This window comes from Athalia rosae, chromosome 1, assembly GCF_917208135.1.
Source record: "Athalia rosae chromosome 1, iyAthRosa1.1, whole genome shotgun sequence".
In the NCBI taxonomy this organism is placed as follows: Eukaryota; Metazoa; Arthropoda; class Insecta; order Hymenoptera; family Athaliidae; genus Athalia; species Athalia rosae.
The window spans coordinates 27005489-27022401 of record NC_064026.1 but is presented as its reverse complement, the minus strand read 5'-3'; the positions used below and the strand labels follow the sequence as shown (position 1 = coordinate 27022401).

The following is a 16913-nucleotide window of genomic DNA, read 5'->3' as shown; positions in this document are numbered from 1 at the left end:
CCGTATATCTACTTCTGGATTACTTTGAACGAATATCGTAGTTCAGCATCTACGTTGATTTGTACGAATTGAAGCCGCCGATCGAAAAGCTCTGTATGGCCCTGGGAGCCATTCAACTAGTTTTACGAGAAAAAACAAAAAAACTAAAAAAAAAAGTAATAATACGATCTAGAAAACCAGACAAACTACGACGCATCCCGCGTTCCGCACGGCCGGAACTGCGGTCCATTCGATTTCGGAACTGATTGTAAACATGGGCAATACATCACCTTGGAAATGGGGATTCTACTACGCACACACGGATGAACTGAAAACGCGTTTACTATAAACGTACGACCATCCTACAGGATATATATCCGCGAAAGTAACGGCTACAATTACAAGGAGATGAATAATGGCCCTTTTGAATCGAAGGGGGCGTGACGCTAGATGGACGTTTCCATTCGGAGTATCGCGCAACATCTACGTGAAATGACTCGATAAACCTGGATTTTCCTGTTGTCAATTACAGACCAGAATTACGGTCTTCGCCAAGGTATGTCAAACTTCTGACAAATTCACGCTCCGGTTACGCCCTAACTACTTTGGCGAAAAAAAATTTCGCGAATGAGTCAAAACTACCGTCGAATGTCCGCCAATACAATTAAATTAAATATCGGAGAAACTCGGTTAAAATTGTAGAAATCTTGGGATAATTTTGGGATGTCGTAAATCCGGTTGATCATCGGGAGTCATTTTCATCATACGACACGGTCCCCGAGGCCTCCACCTTAATAACTCTAAAATTCGTCGTCATCGCCACCCCGGCTGAAACAGTTTCCCAACAAACCCTACGCCAAAGTTCATCGTCTAGGATAGGCTGGTTAAATGCTTGAGATATATAAGTCGAGGGGTAACGACTGCGGCCCAGCTTTCGGTCACGGTGTTTGCATCGGTTCGAATAAAGTTAGGTCGAATCTTCGAGCGAAAACAAGCGCAGGAGCTGCCGCGACGCGGGGGGAGGGGGGGGTTTGTTCGTCAAACTTCTCACGACCACCCTCGTTCCCTTTGAAGGATTCAAGTGGGAAAATCCATCGTCTAAAAAGTTTTGAAATATCTCTCGATATTATATGCGAATACCGAGAAACTTTCTTTTCATCATTCAACGAAACTTCCCGCAACCCCCCAAGGGCGTTGCCGCGAAACTCGGGAAAATCCTCGATCCGCTCGAGAGATTTATTTTACGATGAATATGATCGATGCCCACTTCAAAAAACAATGATAACTATCTAGTGATGTGCGATTAATCGTCGTTCGCGCGATACGATGAAAATTTTTCGACGAAATCCTCCCGCAGATCAGAAACTCACCGATACACCTGAGCGACAGCCGGTCTATAATTATTAACCGAAATTCACCGCGTTACGTATGCTTTCGGCGACTCACCGATGTAATTTACATGCAAATTGGCAGTCGATATCGTCTTGGGACGGGTATTCGTGTACAGGGTGTCTTTACGCCGATGTATCAAACCAACGCGGTTCCGCCTATCGCGCCCTCCCATTTCTCAAATTCCCCAATTCTCTCCGACGTCGATTCACCCGTGACTATTCCTCACCAGTTTCTTTACGTCGGATCATTTCGCCTATCCCCCTCCCGCCCCGAGTCACGATCATTCCTGGACACTTTATTCTTACGTAGATCATAATTACGCCTATATATAGCTTTGTTCAAATTTTACATCTCGTAGAAAACTGTCTCACTTTGGCCGTAATAATTACGCGACCATTATAACTCCGGTTGGTAGGCGGTATTACAGGTAGTACGTCTTTATTTAGTTTTAGTTTTTTTTTTTTTTTTTTTTTTTTCTTCCTACCCAGAGGGAAAAGAGAGAGAGAGACGAACGTACAGGAGCAATAATTCCCGTCGTGCACCGCGACGTAAAACATGGAAGTTTTTAAGATCGTCGTCGTAGTCGGCGTACGCTCCGCGCGATCTCCATGGCTTCATTTTAATTTCCCCAGCGTTCGTACTGTAAGCAGCCGGTACCTAGAAGAGCTTGAAAAGTAGGTTGGGTTCCGATGGTACTTCAACCCACCTTATAAACGGAACCGCTGCAAGATTCTGAAGGCAAAAGTACCTCGGCTACCGCTACACCGCGCTACAGCAACAGCGGTACCTGCTGCTACCGTCGTAAAGCGCGACGGCGATTACAGGGCAAAGCAGAAGGAACGGCGCGGCGGACTCCCACTTTTCTCATCCCTTTCCCACTCCACCCATCGTAGCTGTCGTCCTCCGTTCGTTGGGGCGTAAGGATCTCCGCGTGGAAACGTAGGGCGGAAGAAAAGGTGGAAAAAGGGCGGGGGTAAACGCGACCAAAGGACCGGGAGGACGCGGTGCAGCGGCACATTGTGGAGAATACCTTGCCGCGGGTACGAGGGAAGACGTAAATCGTCGGTAACAAAAAGGGTCACCGTGTCGTCGCGTACAACGATCACGCGGACGTACAGAGCGACGTGTACGCGTCGCGTAGACGACGACGACGACGACGACGACGACAACGAGAACGACGCGCTCGTTGCAACAAATATATTTTTAAGTGGTATTACATTTTATGACGTCAGACGTTGCGGAAATTTCCGTTGAATGCAAAGGACTGTTTTCATTTTTTATTTCTTATTTTTTTATTCCATTCTATTTCTTTTTACTACATCGCTTACATATCGCTGATATATTTGTTGTCTCGTGTATTTTCCGGCTTTTCAACATCACCCGCTCGTAAAAGAAGAAATGCTCGTCAAATCGAACGCGAGCGACGATAATATTCATTTTACGACTCGAAGAAATTTTTATCGAAACTTATTTCGTACGCTTTATTATATATACGTACGTGTACGTATACTTTTACGAAAGGGCTTTATTATTAGTCGACGAACGCGCACCTAGGATATTAATATATTATTTCCAACGACGAAGAGCTCTCGAGATTTGGGCAACGTTGAGATTTTCTTCGTCGGGCAAAATCGTACGGTTGAAAAAATTCGGCAAAATTTGTAACGCAAATATCATCGGCGAAATTTTTCGCTCGATTCCATTAGAAATGGCTGCTCAATTCGGATTCTGATGAAGGGAAGATTGGGCGTGCCTCGTCGTACCCTTTTTTTTTTTTTGTTCTTCCGAGAAGCTCGACGTTTCGAAACTCCCGACGAATTCAAAGTTTAGGGTGTGGCCGGCGGCGGGGTTTGATAGTGAGCGCCGTTTGTATGCCGTTCAAGTTCGGTATAGCTAGCAGTTCGGTAATGGTGATAACTTTGTTCAAATTGTCTCAGCGAGCACCCCTTCCTACCTTCACCCTTTTCTCCTCGAACTAGCTCCGAACCTTCCTAATACATACAAAATCTATTCCATTATACCTATTGCCGCGCCAAAATACATACCTGTGCACCTAAATATGTAATAGGTATATACGTCGCGTACACACACGCGACCCTCCTACCCTACATATGTAGGTATATAGTGCGCTGCGGGTCTCTTACGCTTTACACCAAATTACCCCTTTATTCTACCGAGGTGAGATTTAATGGCATTAATCCGGACCGGTATAGTACATTGTATCGGTCTAATCTTAGGTTTACTTCGCACTTGGAATATAATACGCACAGGTACGATAACGATACTCGCTCAAGATATCGCTGAGCGATATTTTTCAACGATAAAAGAATAATTGCTGTCATATTCATACGGTGACGGGCATTGGTCAACGAATCGGTCGCGGGTTTGTACGTACTTATATGTGTAATGGAAGAAAGAGGTACAGTGGGCGGGAGGGAAAAGGCTGTGAGAACTGGGGGTTGAAATTACTCTTGTAAACTACACCGTTAAAGGTACGTCACTTTGCAGTTAACCGTATTACCCACGTCCTCGTTAGTCCAGAGGCAAGACAAGTTGACAACGATCCTAGAATTTCAAGTAAGTAATTTCCTGCGACGGTATGACCGTGACGCTCCTCTAAAATCTGGTGCCGTTTGTCGCTCTCAGCTATTAGGGGCAATACGGGGTGCCCCAAAAATTTCGTCAAAAATTTGTTCAGAATGATCGAGAATGACCTCGAACGTCATTTAGGATTGAACCTCATTCTTATTTTTTTTTTCTCATAGATCCCTCGAACACCCCATACTTCCTGGCTTTCCCGTTCATGTATTTTACGTATGTATTTTGAAATCTAAATTGTAAAATAAATATTGGTTCAAATTGTTCCTCTCGATGAGATTATATAAACGTGGGTGGACATACCTTTTCCGCAAAAAAAATATCACAATTACGCGTATGAAAATGTCATAACGACCTGTTTTTTTTTTTCCATTTTTTGTACCGTCACGTTACACGATATGCCGGAACGAAGGAAAGGTAGAAATTTTTTTTTCAATTCGACGTAATCCCAGCGCGTCGCGCTTTACCTTCGTCAGCTTTCATTTTAACGGGAGCGAGAGATCATTATCAATATTATTATTATATTACGTTACCGTTGTTATTCCTGTCCATCTACCAAGGCGGATGACGGCGATGTCACTTCACGGATACCGACAGAGAATGTACATTTTTTTAAACTGCGACGGTCTTATACGGACGGAGAGTGGTGAACTGCAATTATGACGGATTTTTATCCTCCCAGGGATATGCGGAATCCGAAACCTCTCGGGACACGGTAAAAATTGATCCATCCTGGACGATGATATTATTCGACGGGAGAATCGCACGTGCGAAACGAAGGAGAAATATGAAATCGAAGACGTAATATACGTACCCACCCTGCACACGTCCGTACAATGCTATGGCATTGTATACGGTCGTGAGCGAAGATCGAATATACGAACTTTAACTTTTATATAATAGCGGGCGATTCCATAGTTTCGATCTTCTCTTTTCGTTCTTCGAATTTTTATAGGATAAATGAAGTGTAAAAAAAATACGACCTTCAGTCGCCGAAGTCGCATTGCTCGCATTTACGATCGGACTTGGGTCATTTATAGACACGCGTACTGTTTGCGTACGATATTACCTTTTTCTCCTTGATATATTCTCGTAGGATTCGTTGACGCTGCAACCTTACCCGAGATGTGGAAAATATAGGAGCAGTAGTCTGCCGACTTAGCATAAGAAGGAGTTGAATTATTGCCAGGAAGTCGGAACTCTGACTATTTCCTTTTTCCGTTTTCATTTTTTCTTTTTTTTTTTTTTTTCTTCTCTCCTAATGGTTTCTTTGTTAAGATGTTGTTTTTTTTTTTTATATACCGGACGAACGCGCAGCGAGTGAATTGCAAACTAGTCAGCTGATGCGAAATGTCGCGTCCGTTTGCGCATTTCAATTTCATTTCCAATATACATATAAATGCCATATATCACCTCTGCAATATTATGTTATGTATGTATACAATACATACATACATGTATTCAAATCCGATGGTTAATTTGTTTTTTTCAAAATCGCTCGAAGATATTACGCCTACTCGTTCCCTCGAAGCTTCGCAAATACCTGGGGAGTATCTTATTTCGATGAGATTTTCGAGGGTGGGTGGTACAGTGATTTTGAAAAGTTGAAACACCGGCGAAAAAAATAAGAGACTTTCGGGAAATCGGAGGGAGGCTTCCGTTCAGGGAGTGCTTTTTCACCAACGAAATTCCGCGGTATAACGTTACCCACGTGAACGTACTACGCTCTCACTCATACACCTCGAAGGTAGTACAAAAGTTGCAGGCTTATTATTACTAAACTTTCTAATAGCTAACCGTGGTCCCGTTATACGGAATTCCGATGATGATATCGAAAGTTATGGACCTTAAAATATAATATCCAACGAGATATACACCCACACCTGCAAGTTTATCAAGTTCGGAACACCTAAATTGAGAAGCTCCGGCGGATAAACCCGCTCTCCCTGCACTTCTCGCGCCCATTGTTTCGGCCTACCCCCAAAATTTTTACTTTAAAAAAAAAAAAAAAAAAAATATACACATCAAAACAGATACCGCAAGCTCCCGATGTGTACCCGAGATGAATGAAAATATGTATCGCAAATATTTCAAAGTCCTAAAATAACGTTGAAAGCCAAACGCAAACATTCGACGGCATACCGTGTCGCTACACGGACGTAGAATTCGGCTCTTAAATTTTTGTTTCATCTTCCAAAAATACGAGTTCGTCGAGGATCGAGAATCCCGAGTATTTGCGGACATCCGTAAACGAAACGATCGGCCATGCGAATTTTTACCGTTACAATCGAGGCCTTCGAACTCGTCGATGTTCGCGAAAAATCGTAGAAGGTACGAGGATCAATTTTATTTTCCGTATACGTATACCTGCGCACAGATATGTACATACATCGGATGGATTAGGAAGTAATCACCGAGTCCGTCTCGAGTGCGAGAACTCGAATTTATTCAGTCCGCCGTCGTCGCCGGAGCCGAACGTAATTCAGTCGCTGTAATACGCGCGACGCTGGACGTCGAGACGCTGCCGCGCCGGCCATTTCCGAAGAACTATCGCTCGCGCACTGGGGTAGGATGGCCATTACAATATTACACAGACCTCGAGTATAGGAGCTGCGCTTCGTAGATCCGCATAATATTTTTCTCCGACCTATCAATTGCTGCCTCCGAATAATTCTACACCACTGTACGTTTTGTCATACATATTCCAAAATCTCGTCCCTTTTCTTTCAGTTTTTTTTTTTTTTTTTTCCATTCTTTGTTTTCTCAGTCTAGACAGACGGGGCTACGGATAGACGGTAGCGTGGTAGTTGGTACAACGTTTGATTGTACGTGAATATAACCCGGAATTTTTTTTCCCCACATAGGGCGAATTTATGCGAAAGCGTACGTGGGTTCGCTGAATATATGTATACGTACATTATATTATACATAGATGTATATTCTTGGCCAAGTTATAGCGAGAACACCGAGGCTTTGAAGATGATTGAATAGCATTCTGAAAAAGTTTCAGCCCTGTAATTACCTCGATGTAGATGTGAGGGAAATCTATTCGGCTATATGTATTATACCTATATCGTAACGTCTGTTATACGAGCTCGTGGAATATTATGTTGTGGATTTTCTCACCCGACTTATCGCCATTGGATTTTATCGAAGAATTTTCATACGGTTTTTAGTTGGAAAACTCTCACGATATTGTCCGTAGATTTTATCTACATTGGATAAATTTCCTACAATTATTATCAAGGATTCAAGTGCGTTCTAGGTAATACTATAATCTCATTTTTCTTCTCTTTTTGTCTTTTGTCTGTGTTTTTTTTTTTTTTTTTTTACATCATACCCTTTGACCTTAATATCCTTTATCATAATTGTCGTCTGGCGTTGGATTTAAGCTGCGGGCTTTGCAAGGGTTGAACATAATCTCGTTTTATCTGCTTTTCTCCTTTGTCTTTTTTCAAAATCACCCTTTGTATTTTCAGAGCGAGAATAAAATCCGGTGTACGAATATTGGGCGCCACTTCTAGCAGCCCTGATTGGACGGTCACCGCTGAAGTTAATGGAAAATACACAGCGGCGACCTTCACCGCAATGCGAAAGGAGAACGCCGCACGCCCCCAGAATATGTAAGTAGCCACATCGTCGTATTACCTGCAAAAATTGATATCATACTTCTGTAGGTTTTTAATATTTATGCATTCTGTATACGTATACGAAGAAAACATTATTTTTTTCTTCTACATCTCTATCTTGTGTCCATCGTGAATTTTGAATATTATAACAAGCTTATTGTCGAGGAACAATAGCTCGCTGACACGCTCCCGTATACCATTTGTACAGTTCAGCAAATTATTCAGAGCTCTTAATACTTTGGCTCGAATAAATCAGCGCTTATTGTTTGTACGAAGATAACACCGAAGGATTTAATAATGCTCGAGATTAATTCCGCGATGTCCGTATGTACCTACGTGTACGATGCAGAATATGTTGGGTCGAGCCGTAATTTTTCGTATTTTATAGAAAAGTAGAAACTCCAATCGTGTTTATTATCGAAAACGTTGTACACATGGAATATTATCTAATAACATCGATATACATAGACTCAGTGAAATTCGAAATTGTTAAATGTTTAAACGACGGTGTGGGGGTAGCAATTTGGGTTACATCATGAACGAGGGTCTGCAAATGCCGTGTCTGTCGCGGCGTGCGAATTTAGATTTGCACGGTTCACGGGGCAAGTTCAACGACGGTATCCTGGGGTAAGCCTGCCCTTCGATTCCCTGTTCGTACACGGCGTCAATGAGATCCGGAGCGTCCCGATTCGGCGATTCGACGTCCGATTTCTGATCGTCCCACATCCAACGCATCCGCGGCGCAGATCTCATACCCTCGTCGGACTCCTTCGACGAGCGCATCACGTTCCACGCCATACGTTTCCTTCGTATTTCCGGTTGCGACCTGCGATCTATCTGCGGGGCTCCGGTGATCGTTTCCACCTCGTTGTTCAGCTGCATCGCGTTAACGTCGTCCGTCGGCTTTCGGTCAACGTCGTGCCTCTTGGACTCCGAAGAATCCGAGGAGGAGTCCGAGGAGGAATCCGAGGAATCCGAGGAATCCGATGGACCGGCGGACTCATTTTCCCCCATATTTCTCCTTCTACCGTCCGTCCGACTCTTCGCCTTTTCCGACGAATGGAAATCCTCCTCGTCACTAGAATCTTCGGAACTGTCGCTGTCGCTGTCGCTATCGCTTTCAATTGATCTCTCGACTCTAGCGATGTAACCCTCGTCGTTTTCGTTCTTCGCTGAACCGTCGGCGATCGAATTCAATTCCGGACGAACGATCGGCTCGTCGTCGTTCGAATTTTTTTCGAAAATATTCTCGGATTCCGGATCGAGTTCGTCGTCGATGACCGGCACCGCGTCTCCGCCCTCCAGAATTCGGATCCTCTCCAAATCGGCGATGTCGTCGACACCTGCGACCGCGGGATATCCCCGCGACAACGCTATTACACCCAAAAACACGATCAGCACGGACTTCATCGTTGTATATTTTTCACCGCAGCTTCTCCGTCGACAATCTTACCGCGACTGAAGTCCCCCGCGACTCCGCGGCATAATTATATATCACAACCAACGCACAATTAATTCACAAATAACTTATCGCATCGACCATATTTAAGCGTATGAGTGGTACACACGTACAGGACGCGTAATCGCACCAGGCATACGGGGAAACCTATCCGATATACGCGCGTGAATTCTTTTTCTTCGCCGATAATAATTGTTGCGTGAGAACTTTCTTCTTCCTCCTTCATTTTCATTTTCCATTCCGCTTTTCCTTTATTTAGATGTTTTCGTTTTAAATTTAGCTGAAATCTGGATTTTCATTCGATTCGACGCAGCGGACTCGGCGAGTGCTTCTGAGGGAGCGATCGTTATTGCCTACTTTGAATACTCTGGCTACTCTGAAATCCTCGAAAATAGTCAAAAGAAACGGATACATCCCAAGAGTCTGTAGGAATAAGTAGAGGGTATCCCATTGGGTCGTTTTCCGAGTTCTGCTCACGTTTAACGCGCCGCGCGACGACGTCCTGTAAATTGAAGAGGCTGTCTCTTATAATTCGGAATAGAATTTTACGAACGTCTTCTACGTTCTCCGACATCGCGCCCGCCGGATATCAGTTTTCAGTCCGATCGAAAACGCGAAATCCTTCCAGTTTTTTTTTTTGTTATTCACCCAATCGCGAGTTTCAGATAACGCGAAACCGTTATAAAATTATCCCCCCATTACTAACGTCACTTATCGCACCTGTGTATTCCTAAGAAATAATTTTATCCGTTTTTCTTTTCCACGCGAATTTAACACGGTTGATTTTTTTGTTCATTTCTCACGCTTACACCGCATCGTGTCGTTTATCTTCAGATATATAAGCGGACCATCTGTATCATGAGAACAAAAACCTGTGCGACTACAAGCGAAAACGATTTACGGCGAAAGAAATGAGAGAAACGAGAAAAGAAACTAGAAAAAAAAAAATTAGAAGATGAAAAATAAGCGCTCGCTCGATCTTGTGGACTAAATTGTTTACCATCCCTACTTTCACCGGTCAGCAAAGTCAATAGAATGATTAATTGTTCTCAAAACTCTCTCAAGGACGCGCTTCCACTCGCGTTTGATGTAGGGTATCAGATGATATTTGAATTTCGGTATCACAAGCACCGCTAAATTTAATTACACCCCAGATACGGGTATGATAATTTGAATAAGGTACGCGTTCTTTGATCCCGAAGACGTAATCCATTTAATTAGGCAATATATATGTATAAATACTTCGAATATCACTTTAGCGTCATGACATTAAACACGTTTTGATATTTATCCTAATTTTTTGCCTTGATATAAATAAATTTTTTATCCAGGTATGAATTGCATCATTCGTCGCGTAATCTTTTCCGGTTTATCAATAGATTCAGAATTGATAATAGAATCAAAGAAAAAGAATCGATAACAATAATAATAATAATAGAACAAATATCGACAGCGATATGGGGAAATCAGCTGAAGCTTTGAAAGAAGTTCTCGTAATGATGAGAATATTTTTCGCATCGATTAAGAAAATATGAACGACCGAAGAGAATCCTATGAACGGGAAAAACGAGATCTGAAAATGTAACAGCGCAATTTTCTAGCTAATTTATCATTCGTCATAACGGTTAACAATCCTAAACGCTGCAGGAAGTTGCAATCGTGAGTTACAGGTTTATATATATATATATATATATATATATATATATATATATGTAGATGTAATTAGTGTAAAAGCAAAGTTTATCAGAAATACGAAGAGAAATGATTGGACCTGTAGGAGTGGCGCACTTTGCGAGAACCAGAAGGAGAAACCCGCGGGGATTTTTATCTGGAAACCGTTCCGGTCACACTACTCGCTCTATGTACATGAAATGTATGCATATACATATTATCGTCACGGTCGTCGTGTTGTGCAGTGTCGCGTGTACGGATGTAACGAAATTTAATTGCATCTCGCCCGGCTTCGGATGTTGTGATTTTTATTGCGCACTATTGGAGAACGGAGATTTAATCATATTGCCGAGTCGGTATATTCTACTCCGGTGGTTTCGAGAACCCTCCATATTTGTTGCGGCAACTCGAAATTGAATTAGTTAAAATCGTTAACATTTATTTTATCAATTACGAGTCGAGCACCGAAGATATAGATGTACACGCACATGGAAACGTGACGCGGTGCGTTTCATTGTCGGTGAATAATTGTGCGAAGGACTTTTCAACGATTCTCCACAACTCCAAATTACCGGAGATATTCGTGTGTTTTGAAAATTTCCGACTCGCAACGGTCCGCCTTATTTTCATACGTCGATCTTCCGCGATGTTCCATCTCTTTCGCGGCTGCGAATAATCATCGTAGTGGATGCGGTGTACACGTGTCTCCGTATATCGAGTCATCGTTCCGGAAGCGGATGATGGGAGAAATAATATCTTATTTCGAAGAATTCTCGAACGTTTCAATTTCTTCCGACGAAGGAAAAGAAAAAGAAAAAAAACAATCGAATCACTCGACCCGAACTGGGCTTGTATCGCGCGATTCCTACGTTGTACAAATTCATTTCTAAGCACGCCGTTATCGCAATATACTACGGTGTATCGATCCGGAATCCGCGGACTTAACGAAGCGCCCGGTGATGCGAAAAATTCCAATCAGACCCTCGGATTCAGAGACAAAAAAAAAGAGATGACTAATTTTTTCCGCGGCAGCATTTGATCACTCGCTATATCATCGTTCGCCGGTCGTCATATTATTGCGAGCGGAATTTCTGCAGAACGCCGAAGTTATATATATATGTATATATGTATATGGACGCTATCTGCGATGCTGCAGTGCGGAAATAATGGGACCTTCATCTCTCTCCCGTTAGAAACTTCTTTTTTTTCTCTTTTTTTTTTATAGAATATTTCGCCAGCCAAAATAGACTCGGGAATGATATTCGAATAATAATCGTACGCTGCTAAAGGAGATAAACGCGAAGCACAGTTTTCGAAAATTTCAACCATCCTCCATTATAATTTTTATCTATCTTATCCTCCACATATGTTGTAACTGCCCCCGATACGAACTCGAAATTTATCTTCAAAAACATTCGTTCATCTTCAATCAGTTTTTGGACATCGTAAAGGTAACGAGTATCTGATTGACGCACGACCCTCAGACTGCGATTTAAAAACAAAAAAAATGATAATAATCTTGACGTTTTCGAAGATCGTGGGCTTTCACGAACGCAGGATGATTGGATTGATGGAACGGAGGCTCCTCTTTTCTTCCGTCTTCCATATTTCTCCGCACATCTCTACGCCCTGTCAAATCAGATTTGATACGCAACTCTACATTTTATTGTTATTTCATATTTTATTTTTTCTTCGCATACCTTCTTCGCGTACATCTTTTTCCCCGGTGTATTTTACGATCGCTGCAGCGAGCATAATAAACATTTCCGTATGGTATGTAGGTCACGCGGAAGCTAGTGTAAGATATTTCGCGCGGGGGTGACTTAATGAACGTGAGGGTACAAGAATGAAAGGAGAAAAAAAAAAAAATAAAATAAATAAAATAAAAAAACAGAGACAAACAGCGAAGAGAAAAAAGTGAAGGGAACGGTAATAACGTAATGAAACAACAACAAACAAACGAACAAAAAGAAAAACAGGAATGCGCTAAAATTTATTACTCTCACGTATATATGTATACCTATATGTATATACATTATACACGTACAAGGGAGTTTCTCATCAGACACAGATGCTCCCAGTCGAAATGAAAAATGAAGAAAATGAAAAAACAAAAAAATAAAATAAAAGTAATAAGTTCGCACTTAAAAGTGTGTTGCTCCAATTTCTAGGTTTTTATTGCACGAAACGGTTCAAGTATAGGTAACACAAAATGGATGGTACCTACGTGTGTGTTCGCGTACGCTGAATTATACACGTAGGGGTAAGTCCGGGGATACGGCGAACACCCCGGGCAAAGCGAATAGTCTCCGCTAGATTCTGGCTTCAAACTAGAAAAAAATATACAAATAAAATCAGAACCGATGGGCGCGTATCCCTTCACATGAAAAAGAATTAGCGAGGGAAAAAAAACACGTCACAAAGTATCTAAAGAGTCGGGCAATAGTGCGGAGACTATTCGCTTTGCCCGGGGTGTTCGCCGTATCCCCGGACTTCCCCTACATCAAAGTGGAGCGTGAAATTCGAACAACCGGTTGAAAAAGAGATGAAAAAAAAAACGTACGTGTAAAAAAAAATAAAATAAGGTGAGCGCGTAAACGTATGAAGATTGAAAATTTTTCTTTGGGTGTCGGAAACGTGAAGCACATTCAAACGAATCGAATCCGCACGGGGTGACCCGGCGCAGCTCATGCGTGCATAGGTAACAAAAAAAAAAAAAAAAGAAAAAAGGACTTTTCGTCAAAGGAATTAGATTTTAGATACATGTGTTACGTTTTTGCGAAACGTAAAAAAAATCGAAGAAAATTGGAGCGAACCACCGACGGATATGAATATGTTACTCCGTTATACATGTATGTATATTCCGCGTATTCCCGAGAGATAATAATTTCCGATATATTATATACATATGTATAGGTATGCGTAACTTGTACAACACGAACATACGTTCGAGAGAGTGTTCAACGATCCACCGTGCGGTAGATTCGCGATCCTGTAGGGCGGCAAAGCCTCTCGCAGATTGCATTTTGCAACAGAAATTGGTCTTATCAACCCCCTAAATCACTAACGTGTTGACGCTAATGCGCTCTACTAATTTACATTTCTATTATCGCACGAACCGAACGGTGTATCCCCTTCTCATTTTACACCCCCGACACAGGTTTTACACCGGGACTCTTACTTCGGGTCTCGTACGCATCGGTCGCGGGTAGGGGACGGGAAGGGCGTAACCCCTGAAAAACGCGAGTAAAAAAAAACCACAAATTTCGGTCGACCCAAAAATTGATACGTGATCTCTTTTTCGACGTTCTCATTCCTCGGTCATTACGTGCATGCAATTTGCAGATAATTAGCGATGCAAGAGTATAATACCATTCGCGGAAAAGCTGAAAACCCCAGTCGTTGTTATTGTTATCGTGATCGTCGTCGTTATCGATATTATTCTTTTCGCTGTATTTGTAGCGATAACTCAACTAGACTCTCATGCTTATGAAATTTGCGCTTATTGAAGCTACGAGTTGTGACTGCAGCGTAGCGAAATTAAAACTCTGATATTGAATCACTCGAGTTTTCAACGTAGCACTGATTCGATTTGTCTCTATTTTTCTCTCTCCTCTCCACCGCCCATCGACGTATCTTTTTTCACCTCTTGAAAATCGATTGTGAGTTATCTCGCAACCGTACGTACGCTTGAAAAACAAAAAGTCTCCGATGAATTCATTCAAACCGATCCGACGCGATGGCTGAGAACCGAACTACGAGCCATTAATCTTCGTTATGACGTCACTCGGTACTATTTATGTCTCAGACGGACACATAAATGAATAAAAGCGAATGAGTGACGGAAATATTTTCTTGAAAATGTAAAATAATAATAACAACAAGAAAATTTTAAATAAATATCAGCGCGCACAGGGCGCGCAGCTGGGGTATAAAATTATATCGGACGATTTATACATAGACATCAAATATAGAATATTCCCGTTAAGGATGACAGAAATATAGGTAATAGAAGGTTATAGAAAAATCCGGGATGTATGCGGAGATGGCAGCGTGAAATATATAAGTATTTCGAGGAGAAAATCCCCTCTCGTTTTTCTTTCCTTTCCATTACTTTTAGCTACACCCAACGCCCGTCGCGTACGCGATCAAATTTCACCCCCAGTCTTTGAATAAAAGGAAAATAAAATTCTCGCCCCGAACAACACTCGACAAAGAACAATCGTTCCTCCGGTAATTTTTGCCATTCGACGTACGGAAAGTTTTATATGGTCCGAACGCTACGTGATGGTTAGAAAGGATGGGGGGTAAAGCAGCGGGGGGGGGGGGGGGGGGGACGGAGTAGAATTACGTATATAAACTTTGAATTCTGGAAGGGTTAATTATCAGTGCCTAACTAGGATTCGAAGATGGCGGATATAATTAACGTGGTACGTGCTTTGTCCTCTGTATAGCACGTATAGTATAATAATATGAAAAGGAGCTGTTTTACTGCGGATAGGGGTGGGAATAACACGCGTTAAATTCACAGCGTGTAATTTATACCTGCGGATCCGTTCGAGCTATACGTACGTAGGGTTTGTTTGAAACTTGGAAGGAATAATTCTAATCGCGTGACGTTTTCTCTCGTGTCGTAACGCGTGAGGATCTGAAAAATATCGAAGTCGTGGAGAAAATTCAGGGTGCGGAACTGAAGCCCGCATTTCCGTACTTTGCTACTTTTCACCTCGCCACTTTTAGTTCACTCGGTAAAATTTCGTAAAATCGATTTCGACTTTCTTGGAAATTTAAATCGTCTTTTCAAGTCGGCTTTACCTACCTGCACTTCCGTGCACACGCCACGTACGTATTTCTGCATTTTCAATTGGAAATCTTACTTTTCTCATCTGTATAGTATTTCACCGCACATACTCCTTATCTATGTACCGCACCGCGCGCCATACGTATAATACCCGACGAATACAAATAACTTGTGTTTCTTTATGAAAGTAAAAATAAGTAATAAAAAAAAGAAAAAAAAAAAAAAAAAACAAAGAACGCACGAGGAATATGCGAAACATCTCGTGGAAAACGTATTCCTTGCACGACACGATGTTGTACAAAAATCGTCTTTCAGACATCCAGTATGTTGACTGAGAGATCTCTCACTGTACCTGCCTTTTCACAGAAAGCAAACAGATGGAATACAAGATTAGAAAAATGCAATGTCATTTCACCAGAATCGACATCAACCCGCCCCATTTCTACGTGCGTATATTGCACCGACTCACGATGGGTCCGTCGATCTGACGGGTCTTTTGACTTTTATCGACTTCTCAATTTTCTCAGCCGTAATAAATGTGTGGATATTGATGGCTTTCCTTTTTTTTCACCATTTTTCGCATAGCCTTAACCGTTTCACTTCTCTATGGTTTTACATTTTCCTTATACACGCATAAAAGTTGCCCCCGTTTTACACGTATCGGCGGGGGTGCAGCGTGATTATATACCCCTCATTACTTAATGGAGTTCAAAGTAAATATATGTACGTAGCCGTTGTCCGTATTTCTCACGGAATTACATTACCCGAGCGACCGTTTACTTATGGAGCTTCTTGGCTGCCTACCGGAAGAGTATTACTATAATCGCGGAATTTCACCGAATTTCAAAGCTCTAGGTGTCAAATCCGATGGTTAGCGAAAAAAAAGAAGTAAAGAAATAAAAAGGACAGGGGAGAAAAAAGAGGGGAGAAAAAATGCTCTTCGCACCCTCGGTTGACCATTTTTTGTACCGTTTCGTTATTCTTTTATCCTTTTTTTTAGTTGAATCAACTAGAGAACGAGCACCGTCATTATATACAATACTATACGCCAAAAGAAATCCACCTCTGATTACCTACGTCATACGATACGAAAATCCCCGCAGTTTTATAGCCAATCTGCTCTGTCATTCTATGTATCTTTGCAAACATTGCGTATGTATACATAGGTACATGGAGTGTGTATAGGTATGTACTATACCATACAACTTGTATATTTTCGTGTGTAAAGGTATGTAGTTGTATAACCGCCGCGGTTTCTCCGAGGGTAGTGTAATGCCTCGTAAACCATGAAATAATACACTCCAGCTTTCATCCAGTTATCGTTGAAATTCCCTCGACACACGAATTTGGGGTTTACGTCGGTACTTTCTCGCATTAGATTTTC

At 42.0% G+C, this 16913-nt stretch overlaps 1 protein-coding gene across 6 annotated transcripts in view; it reads left to right on the top strand.

Moving 5' to 3' along the window:
• The window catches only part of LOC105683476 (transmembrane protein 132E), a 168297-nt gene that overhangs the window by 110589 nt on the left and 40795 nt on the right, over positions 1-16913 (top strand). For all 6 annotated transcript variants that reach the window (XM_012396090.3, XM_048648880.1, XM_048648877.1 and 3 more), the window contains one exon: positions 7449-7592. In XM_012396090.3, coding sequence (XP_012251513.2) covers positions 7449-7592 — 144 coding nt within the window. The remainder of the gene's footprint in view (positions 1-7448; positions 7593-16913) is intronic.